The sequence below is a fragment of the Diabrotica virgifera genome, chromosome 3, assembly GCF_917563875.1.
Source record: "Diabrotica virgifera virgifera chromosome 3, PGI_DIABVI_V3a".
Taxonomy (NCBI): domain Eukaryota; kingdom Metazoa; phylum Arthropoda; class Insecta; order Coleoptera; family Chrysomelidae; genus Diabrotica; species Diabrotica virgifera.
In genome coordinates this window covers 217,243,590-217,259,103 of record NC_065445.1, presented here as the reverse complement: position 1 = coordinate 217,259,103, position 15,514 = coordinate 217,243,590, and the positions used below count along the sequence as shown (strand labels likewise).

General features: G+C 34.6%; 1 protein-coding gene across 2 annotated transcripts in view; it reads right to left on the bottom strand.

The window, feature by feature from the left end:
* The window catches only part of LOC126882367 (endoplasmic reticulum resident protein 44-like), a 117,883-nt gene that overhangs the window by 21,234 nt on the left and 81,135 nt on the right, over positions 1-15,514 (bottom strand). For both annotated transcript variants that reach the window (XR_007697299.1, XM_050647260.1), the window contains exon 4: positions 692-1,081. Coding sequence is in view for 1 of the 2 variants with exons in the window: in XM_050647260.1 (XP_050503217.1) it covers positions 692-1,081 (390 nt within the window). In the remaining variant the exon portion in view is untranslated. The remainder of the gene's footprint in view (positions 1-691; positions 1,082-15,514) is intronic.

The following is a 15,514-nucleotide window of genomic DNA, read 5'->3' as shown; positions in this document are numbered from 1 at the left end:
CTGTTCTGTCGGACAAAATAAATGTGCCGTTTTCGTGGTCTGACCGTTCCAAATTTTTAACCCGTTCCACAATTAAAACTGCCCCTGTTCCAGTGTTCCCATATATCAAAGTTTATCCGACTAGACACCCTTAAGCTATTAACAAATTTTCAGCTTGCTATTAATCAACTTTTTTTTCATACGCGGGATCCAGACCTATTATGGCTTCGTTTAACAAATAAAAACTTAATTTTTAGCAATGCAAATAATCAAAACCGATAGAATTTGACTTGAACTTTCAAATGCAATACGCAGAATTGCTATTTTATTTTTTAATCAAAAGTTATTCGGGTTCAAAAATTGCACTTTTTCGATTTTTTTTAAGTTCAACCGCGCTTATCTCTAAAACTATGCATCCTACGAAAAAACTTGTAAGACCATTTTTTGCTGAGAATCACCCAGAAAATACAAAAAAATGTTTTGTTTTGCGAAAAATCGCTGTTATGTAATTCCTTAAGTTCTTTGTTTATAACAAACTTATCGACATCCGGATCAACTGTTACCCAAAAAATTCGTGGTCTACGGGTCAAAATACATAAAAAACTTGGCTAAGTCCATCTGAATTAAGGAGGCCGTTGTACACCCACTGGCGACAGGACTACAATTAAAAATAGTTATTTATTTTTGATTTAAATATGTTTTTTATACTTACATTTCTCCGAATACAACTCGGTCAACACAATTTGATTAAACGTCCTAATGCTGTCTTTATCGTCAGGAGCATGGAAAAGAATCAAGAATGGCAATCCTTCTTCTGTCAATTCTTCAGCGTTCTCGAAGGTAATTTCTCTAACCAAGGGCACGCATTTCTCCAATGCCCAATTGTGCAACTCATCGAAGTTGGTGAAACCTCCGGGATAAGTTTCGTCACGATCGTTTGTACGAATCTTGTCGGGTCTAAAGACTATGATGGGCTGACCTGCGGGATGCATTTGTTGGGAAGCTTCAGCGAACCCGACATGGAAGTCGCAGTCGTCTTTGAGGTTGGTGGCTACGCGACGGAGAATACTGTACTGTGGCTGGTCACGACGATCGAAGTAACCTAAAATGAGATAACAATTATTATCACATCACTACATCACGATATATGATGATTTCAGATAAAAAGTCGGAGAAAAGCAAAAAAGCGTTAGATTAGATTATGTGAGGTCATTAAGGCTATGCAGCCCTCTCCGCACTTCGACCTATAGCAAATATACAAAAAGCGTCATCTTCTGGATATATTATCAAACGCTCTATTCAAATTTCAAAAGTTTTCAGATACACATGTTTAATTTATTTGTAACTCACATCGAAACACCAAATGAAGAGTACAGGGGAAAACACGGAATGTCACATTCTATACATATTGAGATAAACACCAATAAAGATTTAATTCTTATGATATCTAAAAACTACTTAGGATATTTTTAGCAGAATTCTAGCAGTTCTTGTTCTATAATATTAATACAGTATAGCCCGAAATAAACAGTACTGAAACTAAAACATAGGTGTCTCTTTGTGCGCGCTGTCATACCCAAATTAATTAGTATAGATCTGTCAAGTACTCCTTAAACAATTAAGTAGTAAGGCCTAATTGTTAGAAATGGTGTTGAATACAGAGAAGAAAGTGTTTCTGGTGGAGCATTATTTTCGCTCATACGGAATCAGCCGATAATATCAAATATTGAAGGACGGGACAACTTGCCATACTTTTGAACAGTTCGTCAATTTCATCAGGGACATTTTTCAAGCAGATTTATTTCATGATTTACTGACTTTCCTTATCTTTCACATTCTCCAGACGCATCCATCTGAGGCATGTCTAAAACTGCCGTTTTTGTGCCGTCAGAGACGTCTTAGTAAACCTGAGACAACCCTTTCTATAGCATGATGAGAAACTTGGAACATCGGTATGAAGTCTGTCTTGAGCGATGAGGAGCACATTTATAACATGTATTAATAAGTAATAAAGTGTCAATAATATGTATTTTGTAAAACACTAAAATAATTACAAGTTCAGTACTGTTTATTTTGGGCTATACTGTATAATATGAATATATATTAACTTATTAATTTAATAATGCACCAAAAAACTGCTAACATTCCTTATTTTTGTTCAGTGGCGTGCGGACAATCCTGGTCCTTCGCCTGGATACAAATTCTTAGAAAATTTATATAGACTGTTGTGGACATCTTGGATATTAAAGCACCCTAATATGTCTGTGTAGATTTTGGCGTTCGATCCGACCATCACTTGTGACATCGTTGCCGTATCCTCTATTATTTCATATTATCACGTTACAATTTTTGTGATATTATACACGAGCGTGACACCCTCAAAAAAGCGCTTAGTTTTCGAGATACTGACCACAGAGGGATGAATGGCTAATTTTATTCATACTTTATATTTTCGAGGGTGCTGAAAACGAAAATGAAGTTTATTTTGAATTTTATGTGGAGGAACATTGTCAAAATCGCAATTTTAATCTAAAAATAAAAAAAAAGAAATCACGTTTTTTTGCGTTTACCTCGCTACAACTCTGTTCCATTTTAATATTTTTTTCTGAAATTGTTACACTATATAGCTGTAACATTTCTGAAGACAAAGGTATCTGCCTCAAGTTTTTATTCTTATCATGATAAAGGTTATGAATTTTTCAAAGAAAAAGGTGCGGATTTGTGCATTGCAAAGTTTAATCGCAAAAGTTGTGTGACGAAGTTTAAAATTTAGCTTCTCAATCACGTTTATTTTAAAGTAAAGAGTACAAAGAAGTTTTCTGGTAAGTTTTAGATCAAAATGTTTTATAGAAAAAAAAATAGTGCAACTTTTAATGTCAACATTAGAAATCCCCAATATAACGCTTGTATTTTTTGAGGGACAGACAATCTAGGTCTAATTTCTCACATTTAGTACTATCCTTGGATTATAAGCTTTCCTTTGACACCTCATTTGTCATTTTACCTAGTATAATGACGGAGAAGTAAACGTTATCATTCTATTATTCTTGTAGGTACATTTAACATTGATTGAAATTATGAAAGAAATATATAGAAAACAGCATGGCAACACTGTGACCCACAAACATAAAAATTCAGCTGTGCGTTACATAGGGTGCTTTAATATCCAAGATGTCCGATCTTTCTGTGTATTGTCCTGAATCGGTAGCCTAGTCGATAGTACTCAGTTGCTACCACATGGCGAGAAAAACCAAAATTAATGAAAAAGCGACATTCCTTGTTTCTCCACTGTACTCTTCAAATTATAATATGTAGTGCGAATCATATAGGGTTACTACTGGTATCCCTGGCAATATGTAATAAAGTAGAACCTCGATTATAAATGTGCGGGTTATCCGGGCTGCGGATTATTGTAATTAACTATTTTTAATGGGAAATATGCCATAATTTTACTAAAAAAATGATTTTATTAACGTTTCGACGTCCAAATCGGATGCTGTTGTCAAAATACAAAAAATATTAATAAATTAAACAAAAATGTTGTTGCTTAGTAAACAATTCTTCTAATAATTTATTTAATCTGACTCATTTATATCGGCAATTCAGACATATATTATAGATATTACCAATATTTAGAACCAAGAAAGATCTTGGATCGAACATTACTCGCAACTTTTGACTGAAACAAGACCGCAATTCACGAACATCAGTACAACAACATATGAAGTAGAATACGATGAAGACGATGAAATAACAGTACAGGAAGTCGAGAATGCAATACGAACTCTAAAAAATCGAAAGTCATGCGGACCACAAGGAATACCGAACGAATTACTAAAACTCAGCCCACAAGTATTACGAGAATTACTTGCGTATGTTTTCACCTTATTCTATAAAGGTCATGATTTACCACATGAGTGGACAAAAGCACATATTAACAATATATACAAAAAAGGAGATAGAAAAAATTGTTCAAACTACAGGGGGCTTAGTGTCGTAAACTCACTCTCAAGACTCTATGGAAAAATAATAAAAAATAAAATTGAAAAAGAGATGACAGATGTAGAAGAACAAAATGGCTTTCGTGCAGGCAGATCCTGTATGGACAGCATATTTTCTCTAAAGCAAGTTATTGAGAAAAGATTAGCCCACAACCTTTCCACCCATACAGTTTTTATTGATCTGACAAAGGCATACGATAGTGTACCACTTTCAATGCTCTGGATAGCAATGGAAAAACAAGGAATAAGCAAAAAAATATACAAGCAGTACAACAGCTTTACAAAAATATGACGGTAAACATTAAAACTGGAAACAAATTAACGAGAGAAATTCCTATTAGTAAGGGCCTAAAGCAAGGCTGCTGCATAGCACCTACACTCTTTAAAATATATTTAAATGAGGCACTCTCACTGTGGAGAAGAAAGTGCTGCAATATGGGCATCCCAATCGATGACGATAGATTGTACACAATACACTTCGCTGACGACCGAGCCATTCTAGCTGAAGACGAGAGTGATATAGACTATATGCTCAGAAAACTGGAAGAGGAGTACACTAAGTGGGGCCTTACAATTAATATACAAAAAACCGAGTACTTAGTTGTAGGAGAAACACCAGAACACCTACAAATTGAAATGGGAACTATAAATCCAACAGAAGTCTTCAAATACTTAGGAGTCCAAATATCTTCAAAAGCAGGGAGTAACGACGAAATACATTCCAGGATTGGCCAAGCAAGATCAGCCACCAGACAGCTACACGGACTATTGTGGAGTAATAAAATAACAAAAGAAAATAAAAGAAGAATGTATAAAACAATAATAGAAAGTATTGGGTTGTACGGCGCTGAACTCTGGGAAATCAACCAAAGAAACAAGTCAAAAATCAAGGCGATGGAAATGAACTATTGGAGACGATGTTGCCGACTCACTAGACTTGATAGGGTGAGAAACGAAGATATTAGGAGACAAATGGAAATCGATCTAGATATAATAGACACAATCGAAGCCAAAAGACTTAACTGGTATGGACACCTTCAGAGAATGCCTGAAAATAGATGGCCGAAAAAAATAGAAAAATGGACTCCACCCACAAGAAGAAAACGAGGTAGACCAAGACGATCCTGGAGAGAAGATGTCAAAGATGCAATGACCGCCAGAGACTTAAAAACTGAAGATTGCTTCGACAGAAATCGCTGGAGATTAGGATGCGAGAAGCGGCGACAGCTGTAGAAGACTCGCTTATTATATATATTATTACCAATATTTATGCGTTCCTGGGGTGACTTTACTGAAAGATAATTCATTCTATTACATGAAATCAACCCCAACTCAAGAATATCCGTCACAAAAAAATCATAGCATGTGATCTGTCTTTAAAAAGACAACCACATGCAACGGTGACAGTCAAATTCTCGCGTTAGATATTCCGTAGTAAATAACGAGGGAAAAACCAGGAAAAAACCTCGTGATTCTATCCCGACATCGTAAGTATTAGGTCTTACTTTAGTTTACTCCCAAAACTAATATCAAATTCTGACCTTATTATGTAAATATTATTTTAAATTAAAAATAATATTCATAATACATAGATATAATATAAATAATACTAAAATATAAAATGTACTAACTTGATATGTTATTGACTTACTAATCGTGGTATTTTCTTTCTATTGACTTCCTCTTTTAGTATGGGTAAAATATAGAATCTCTAACGCGAGAGTTTTACTGTCACCGTTGCATGTGGTTGTCTTTTTAAAGACAGATCACATGCTATAATTTTTTTGTGACAGATATTCTTGAGTTGGGGTTGATTTCATGTAATTGAATCAACTATCTTTTAGTAAAGTCGTCCCAGGAACGCAACTCATAAATATTGGCAATATCATTTTAAAGTCTTCTACTTTAAAATGTATAATACATGTCTGAATTGCCGATATAAATGAGTCAGATTAAATAAATTATTAGAAGAATTTTTTACTAAGCAACAACATTTTTGTTTAATTTATTAATATTTTTGTATGTTGACAACGGCATCCGATTTGGACGTCGAAACGTAAATAAAATCATTTTTTAGTAAAATTGTGGCTTATTTCCCATTAAAATAGTTAATAACAATAACAACTAAAGACAATAACGGATTACAAGAAAAAAACAAAATGATACAAGCCGGCAACAGATGTCTTTATGCCATTCAAAACCTAATAAAATCGAAACACCTAACAAGAAGTACAACGATACAACTATATAAAACAATCATACGAACCGTAGTGATGTATGGTAGCGAAACGTGGACGATAAGAAAGGTAAACGAAGAGAGGCTACGTGTTTGGGAAAGAAAAATCCTAAGGAAGATTTTTGGGCCTGTGCTTGATGAAGCAGCAGGACAATATACGATAAGAACTAACAAAGAGACCGAAGAACAACACTCGACAAGAAAGAACAGTAAGGCTCTTATGGGAAGAAGACCACGTGAACTCCCTCGACTCCGGTGGCGAGCAGACCCGCTGAGAGGGCGGTACAGCCGGTACATTTTTACAACAAAGGGCCTAGCCGGGTAAGATGATGAAAAGTGCCCCCAACTCGATTCGAATTCCATATAGATCGCCGTTTAGCATATATAGTAAAACTCACTTTCTGAAATTTTTAGCCCCCTAGGTGGTCATGTGACCCACCTAGAGCCTAATTAGGGTTTTTATTTTTTATCTCGGCCGCATCGAGAACTAGCGAAAAACTTAAAAAATTAGTATAAAAAAAATAACTAAGACATTCGTTTTTACGAAAAAAAATATATATATATATATATATATATATATATATATATATATATATATATATATAACGTGTATTTTTGCATAATGTTTCACCCTGAATTTTTTCAAATTTTTAAAATTGGTGAAACGTACCTTTAAAAATAAAAAACCGCATTTTTTCGGTTTTTTTTTGTTTTTTGATACAATTTTATACATGCTTTTCAAAAAAGGTAACACCGTCACTAGAATAGGTAAAATACTGAAAAATAATTGGGGTTTGCTTAATAAAAATTTTTTGTAACGCCATCCATTTTCAGGATACAGGGCGTTGAAGAAACCAAATTTTACACATTTTTTACGATTTTGCCGAAAGTACTGGCAACATTGTAATAAAACTTGGCGGGTTTTAAGAGGTAGTTATTGTGCATGTTTTGACATACAATTAAGGATTTGATATTCATCATTGGCGCGCATAGGGGTAATGGTCTGAACTTTTCAAAGAAAAAAGATAGTACGCCACTGACATATTTCAAATTAACAATCATTTTTGGATTCCCCGTTCAATTTGCGATAAAAAAACTATCTTCTCATTTTTTCATACGACGCGCCGTTTTGCTGCAAAAAATAAAATATTTTAACGCTTCCAAAGTATTAGAATTAGTTTTTATAATGGATGTAAATACGACGAGTTTATGTAGATGTAGAAACTACTAGAAGTTAGAATACTTTGTAAGAGCATTGATTATAAATATTCCTCTAGATAGCTCACCTCTTGGTAACCGAAAGACGTATCAACAACTAGATGGCGCTACTCGAAAACCGTATCGAGATTTCTCATTCTCTCTCTGACTTGCGAGGAGGTAGGAGTAGTGTCAGGGCCGAACTTACCCTATAGGTGTATTATCTGTGACAAGTGTTGTGACAAGTTATAGCAAAATTAAAAACAAGGACTCACATTTTAGATAAAATGGCCTCTGTAACGCATAAGTGTGTTTACGCGGGATGTTTTGAAAGAAACGATGGAACAAATAATAATATATCTTTCTTTAAATTTCCCCTGAAAGACGTATAGTCCATTCTTTCACGGTTTTTGGTCTAAATTTTAAAGAACCGCTTGGATTGACATGAAATTTGGCATACGTATAGCTTACATGTCAAAGAGAAAAAGTGATATTGTGCCAATGTGTGCTTTTTCCCTGGGGGTGACTTTCACCCCCTCTTTTGGGTGAAAGGATATATGTCCAAAATAAGTCCGGAAATGGGTAAACTGACTAATTTTAAGTAACTTTTGTTCTATAGAGCTTTATTATTCTATTAGTTCTATTAGAGACTTATGACAGGTGATAAATAGCAGTCTGATTTTTGCATGAGAGTTTAATCTCTGTTCGGAGAGTTTAAGTCTGTTCTGTCGGACAAAATAAATGTGCCGTTTTCGTGGTCTGACCGTTTCAAATTTTTAAGCTGTTCCACAATTAAAACTGCCCCTGTTCCAGTGTTCCCATATATCAAAGTTTGTCCGACTAGACACCCTTAAGCTATTAACAAATTTTCAGCTTGCTATTAATCAACTTTTTTTTCATACGCGGGATCCAGACCTATAAGTATTTTGTCGAAAAAAACGTTCTTAGCAAAAATATAGCCTATAAAAAAGTAAAAAAAATGGTGTACGCGTTAGGTCTCTGGATCTCGTAGAACTAGAGTTATAGCCAATGAAAAATAGATTCATATTCACCAAATTTCAAATAGAATATTTCGACGAGAAATATCCAAAAAATTAAGCACTTTTTGGGGAAAACCCATTATAACTTTTTTAAAGTGTTTAAAAAAAGCTTTATTTTTGTTTTTACAAAAAGTTTCTAACATTAAATTTCAGCAAGTTACGCTCAAAATAAAGTTGGTCCCTTGTGTTTTTGCAAAAAAAAAATCGGGAAGATCACCCCCTAATTAGCAACTTAAATGAAATTAATCGTCACCGCTCCAAAAATTATTTTACTTATGTTGTGTTTATATGATCTGTAAAGTAAAATTTTTAAAAATTTAAATTTTGAAACATATGCTTTTTTTCAAAATAACTTAAAAATTGTTAGAGATACCAAAAATCTCGAAAAACAAAAAATAGTCAGATTTGCTTTTCTGAATATCATGTATTTTTTTGTTTTACTGTTAGACAAAAATTGATTAAGATTTGGTGTTTCTAAATTTGCATACATTCGTGATCAGTGACTCGTTCAACCACTTTTAACTACAGCCCTTTCAATAATAAGGACTTTGAACCGATGAAACTTACAGATCATATAAACAATAAATACACAGGTCAAGAAACTTGTGAAGTCGTAACGATTAAGTTCATTTAGGATGCTAATTAGGGGGTGATTTTCTCGATTTTTTTACCAAAACCAAAAGGGACTAACTTTATTTTGAGCGTAACTTGTTTAATTTTGATGCTAGAATTTTTTTTTTATAAAGCAAAAATGAAGATTTTTAAACACTTTAAATAAGTTGTAATGAGTTTTCCCCGAAATATGCTTCATTTTTGGTTATTTCACGTTAAAATATTCCATTTGGAATTTGACGAATATGAACCTATTTTTCATTAGCTATAACTCTGCTTCTACTAGGTGTAGAGACACGTGATATATACACCATTTTTTTTTTAAATTTTTTACAGGCTATATTTTTGCTAAGAATGTTTTTTCGACAAAATACTTACTATTTGAGTTATTTGCGAAAAACCGTCTAAAAGCGTGCGATTATTTTGTTGAAAAAATGAACATAGTCACTACCAAATAACTCGAAAAGTATTGACTTAGTGAAAAAACTCTATAGAACAAAAGTTACTTAATTTCGATTTCTTCGAGAAGAGAGGAATGTCGCTGAACGCTGGTAAGAGTGCCGCTATTACGGTTAGCGTAAACCGTGGTAATAAGCACTCTTATTGCGTAACGCGTTCGCTCTTCTCTGTCGGCAACGACAGAATTAGGCAGTTGAAACCGAGCGAGTTGTTTGGGTACCTAGGTAGGAAATATAACGCACTCGGTCAGACCAAGGTGGCCTTCCAAGATCTGCAGACCCAGCTCGATCGAATTCAACGATCCGGTTTAAAACCCGCTCAGAAATTGAACGTGGTTAAAACATACTTGCTGCCGCGATACATCGATATGCTTCAATCACCGACGATCACAATGAAAGCTCTGAAGGGTTTTGACAGGACTGTGCGTATAGCCGTGCGTAAGATCTGTCGTCTCAATCGAACGTGCGCCGACGCTTATATTCACACGCCGATCAAAGAAGGTGGTCTGGGCGTGCTGGCTATGGCCTTACACGTCCCAGCCATCATGAGAAGGAGGATGACTAAACTGATCATCTCAGCACAAGGCATGAATGCCGCGATCATGTCCACAAACTATGTTAGTCACCTCTGGGAAAAAGTTTTGAAGTGGACACAGAACAACGGAGGCAGTTCGGCGTTGATCGCACGTGAGTTGAGCGAGAGACTAGGCACTGGCTATTGCGGTAACGGTCTTGCTCAAGGGTCCAGCCACAGTGAGAGCTCAGCCTGGATACATAATCCACCCCCCTACTGGTCGGGGCGTGATTACGTTAAAGCAATACAGCTGCGAGGAAACCTTCTACCAACGAAGGGCATCCCATCAAATCCACCACACCTACGACGATGTAGAATGGGATGTGACAGAAACGAGTCTCTTAGTCACGTCTTGCAAAAGTGCTCTCGGGCACATTGGCAAAGATGTAAGAGACATGACCAGCTCGTTTCTTATCTGCGAAAGACAACAGAAAAGAAAGGGTGGATATGTGAGGTTGAGCCTCGGATTACAATGCCGAGTGGCGAGTTAAAAATACCTGACTTTGTCGCTGTAATGGGTGACAGAGTACTGGTTGCAGACGTTGGCGTTCACTGGGAAGGCCCAGATCCGTTAAGTGTCGCCGCCGCACATAAGACGGCGAAATATACGGAGCCTTTATTCCTTCAGACCATGCAAGCCCGGTATCCTGGGAAAATCATCTGCATGGCACCTCTCATAATAGGGGCAAGAGGTACTTGGTGTCAATCGAATTCGAAGATTCAGCGAATTCTTAGTCTATCACGGCTAGACATTAGGAATCTCATTCTTAAGACCATTCAAGGCAGCCTGTTCATTCATAGTCACTTCATGAAATCCTAATGAGTGCACTTATGAAACTTTCTTCGAGTAATCCCCCCGGCTTTTCCTAAGAGGGGATATACGTTTCGTCAGGGTTATTTTTTAAACTTTACCCACTAAGACCATTTAATGTTAGTGAATGTCTTTATGTTAATGTGCATGTCGGCGCTTCACGCCAATTTTTGACTGGTACCGTAAGGGGGCCATTAATTATTTTTATATATTTACTTCGTTAATTTTTACAATGTCAGAGATTTCTCTTGGGAGTGGCGCAGCTACGCAGCGGGTGCGAGCGGTTATACTAACACGCCGATAATGTCTGCTGAAACATCACAGCAAAAAGAGCCGAACGTCACTGGTTGGTCGGGTCTGCGTGTCGGAGCGCGGGCGCGACCAACCAGTGAAAGAGTGCTAGATCGATGACGAGGGGGGCTGATGATGAATTTGCCCCTCGACCGGCATGCCTAGGCACGCCTACTGAGGTTTGGCTCCACTCTGACTAGCCAGTTTATCCATTTCCTGACTTTCTTTGGACGAATATTTTTTCACCCATAAGAGGGGGTGAAAATCACCCCCAGGGCAAAAGCACATATCGGCACAATATCACTTTTTTTCTTTGACTTGTTAGCTATGTGTATGCCAAATTTCATGTCAATCCAAGCGGTTCTTTAAAATTTAGAGGTTTTGCAATATTTTACCGTTAAAGAACGGACTAGTAGAGCGCACAAAAATTTGGCAAAAAAACTGCGGAAATGTTGATATTATATTGATGGATATCAGTGACCTGAAACAGAGGGTAATTTGCCAGCATCATTATGCAGTGGAACATATTTACCAAAGTGGCCAAACAAAGTTATTAAGGAAAAATGCTGTTCCTCTAAAATTTGCACAGTTAGCAACTGATTTAGGTGAGTACTCAACTTTGGAAATATTTTTATGTTTGCCTAATGCGCTTTGTCAATGAGAATAATACTATTAAAATATATTTTATATAAAATCAGTTGATATTGAGTGATTTATATATTTTTTATACAATTAAATCAAAAGAGATTTTTTTTTAAATATGAATGCGTTGTTAGTATCACTCCAGAAATAACGAAGATGCTTGTTTTGCTTTAATTAAAATTATTACACATACATTTCAATCATTACCTATTTTAGGTGATACCCCACCAGTATTATGCTCGACATACGTTTATTGCGGTACGAAACGTAAAAAATCTACAAGTGGCGATTGTATGGTTAGGTCAACTCCATCGCCTAAGAGATCAAGTAGTAGTCTCAGTGATATTTCTAGTTTTGATATTAATTTGCCCACAAAACGTGAAACTGAATTGACGGAGAAGGTAAAAAAATTGGAGTATCAAGTAAATGCTTTAAAGAAGAAGTGCCGTCAGAAGAACAGTCAGCGTTGTAGAAGAACAACAAAAAACAGAAAATCGGCAACCAAATTCATGATAGAGGTACTGTTAGAAAATAAAAGCATATACGTGCACACTTTTGTTAATATGCAGTTTTCACACAAAACTCGTTCACAATGGAGTCACAATGAAAAGGATTTAGCTCTGGCCATTTATTATAAGTCTCCTAGTTGTTAAAAATTTGTAATTAGATCTCTTAACTTAATCTTACCTTCACTAAAAACAATTCAAACTTGGTTGCGTGTCATAAAATTAAGAACTGGTTTAAACATTTCCTTAATTGACAAGTTGAAGAAAAAAGTAGAGACAAATGGATGAGTGGGAAAAAATTTGTGTGTTAATGTTTGATGAAATTTCTTTGAAAAAACAATTGGAGTACAATAAATTAGATGACATTAATTATAGAAGGGTTTCAAGATTTAGGTGCTTTAGGAAGAACAGAACAAACAAACTTGCCAACACAGGTCTGGTTTTCATGATGCGCAGCTTGCTACATAAGGCTACGCGGCTTGCTACAGGTGATGCAATACATAGCGACAACTTAAAAAACATTGTAGTTGAAGTTGTTTCAAAATTACAAAATATTGGGTATATACCAAAAGTGTTGTGTGATCAAGCATCTAATAATAGAGCTTTATTTAAGCTGTTAGGCGCATGTAAGGATCAGCCTGAAATAGAAATAGGAAATCAGAGGATTTTCACTGTGTTCGATACACCCCACTTATTAAAAAGTCTAAGAAATAATTTTCTTAACAAAAAGTTGACGTTTTTTGCCGATTCTAAACAAATATCGTGGCAAGATATTGAATACACATACAACATCGATAGAACCAGTGTGAGAGCACAATGCATGGTGAAAATGACAAGCGTTCATATAAACCCTAATAATTTTCAAAAAATGCGTGTAAAATTAACAGCACAAATTTTTTCCAACTCAATTGCCTCAGCAATATCAACAGCAATATCTGTAGGGCAGTTACACACCAAAACGGCTTCTCTTACTGCCGAATTTTTGAAAATTATAAATAATATTTTTGATGGTCTTAACAGCAAATATTGTAGTGATAGTAATCCAAACAGAAAGCCAATGTCAACTTTAAGCAAGTCAACTGAAAACTTAAAAGCAAGTTTAGAATATTTTAAAAAAATTAAAGTTTTTGAAAATCAAAAAGAGAAAAATAATATTCACTGTCTACACGGCTTTCAGTGGACCATTTTGTCAGTTTTATGTTTGTGGGAGGAACTTCAAAAATAATATAATGTGTCATATCTTTTAACATCTTTTCTGAACCAAAATCCTCTAGAAATTTTTTCTCTATTGTGCGCAATAGAGTTAGTCTAGTGCGTTCATAAAAAAACATGTGTTTTTACTTAATAACAGGCGGTTGCTGGTTTGTCTTTAGTTTCATGCGTGGAAGATAATGATGCTAGATCAAAAGTATGTGTTTTATCTCGTCAGGTATTAATGACGCACGGGTAAATAATCGTGGACTCAGCTGAATGTTAAACTACACTATTAGTTTTAGTTTATATATACAGTAGATATTAACAAGTATTTTATAATATCAGGAAAACAATGTCAATATGTCTTAAAACCTTGGAATCATATGGAAACGTTTTTATTCAGTTTAGGGAAAAATGTATTATTGATAAAAACTTGCACGTCCTAAAACTCAAAATGAAAGAATCAGATGTCAAATATTATGAGTCGTATACCAAGTTTGTTAAAAAATATTAATTCTTCTCAAGAGTAATATACCTTCATTTTTAAAGTACTTTCATATAAACATGAACGTGGTTTTTAATTGTTCTCGAGTTTTAATAATAAAATGTTTCGATATTGTCAATAATGAAAGTACTTCTTGAGAACAAGAAATAATAAATATCTTTTTTTCCTAAAATTTTAATTTTACTATCTTAGTTTGAAAAGAATTAACATTCAAATATACTTATTTACTTTGTTTTGAAATATGATCTAATTAGTGATGTTTTAAACTTTCTAATCCTGTCCGTTTATCAGCTTTTACCTATTGTTCCTAGGCAGATGGCCCTCAACTATTTATATGTTGGAAATTCCCTGTCATTTTATCAAGATATATGTATACCAAATTTCATGCCAATCTAATGGATTCTTTAAAATTCGGAGGTTTTGCAATATTTTACCTGGGGTGAATGGGTAAGATCTGGAAAGAAATTCTGTAGGTATATCAACTTCAAATAGTTTATTTCGCATAAGTTCTGAAAATATCATTCTTTTACAAATTGCAAAAAATAATTTACATGTGAATTATCACTGCTAATTTTATTATGTATTTTCTATTTTGTTGTTTTTTTTTGTAGTGTATTAATAATTAAATAATTTTTAAGAAACCTCTTCACTATTTTTATTAATCAATTTTTAGCGTTTTATCTGAAGTAAAATCGGAATTCCAAAATAGAGATTACAATCGCGTTAAAATTATTTGTTAAAATGCTGAATACTACCCTTATATCGTTGTCTATTACGCCAGCCAAGCGACTCAGATTTATTTTTCAATCTTGGCAAAAATTTCAATAAATGTCGCCACCGTCCAGCCAGTTAGTACTTAGACTTGAGGGGCAAAGAGGTGTAAGTGGGCGGAGTTTAACACTGAATTCGGTTTTACCTAAAGGTGAGGTATCTATGTACTTATTAATCAATGGTAAGAGTAAGATGTTTTATTTTTTGAATAAAAATGGCTCGTCGTATAAAAAAATAGGAAGCTAGATTTTTTGTCACAAATTGAACGAGGAATTCAAAATCGATTGTTAATTTGAAATATGTCAGTGGCGTACTATCTTTTTTCTTTAAAAAGTTCAGACCATTACTCCTATGCGCCCCAATGATAAATATAAAATTCTTAATTGTATGTCAAAAAATGTACAACAACTATCTCTTAAAACTCGCCAAATTTTATTACAATGTTGCCAGTAGTTTCGGAAAAAATCGTAAAAAATGTGTAAAATTTTGTTTTCTTCAACGCCCTGTATCTTGAAAATTGATGGCACTAAAAAAAATTTTTATTAAGCAAACCCCAATTATTTTTCAGTTTTTTACCTATTCTAGTGACGGTGTTACCTTTTTTGAAAAATATGCATAAAATTTTATCAAAAAACGAAAAAAAAAACCGAAAAAATGCGGTTTTTTATTTTTAAAGGTGCGTTTCACCAATTTTAAA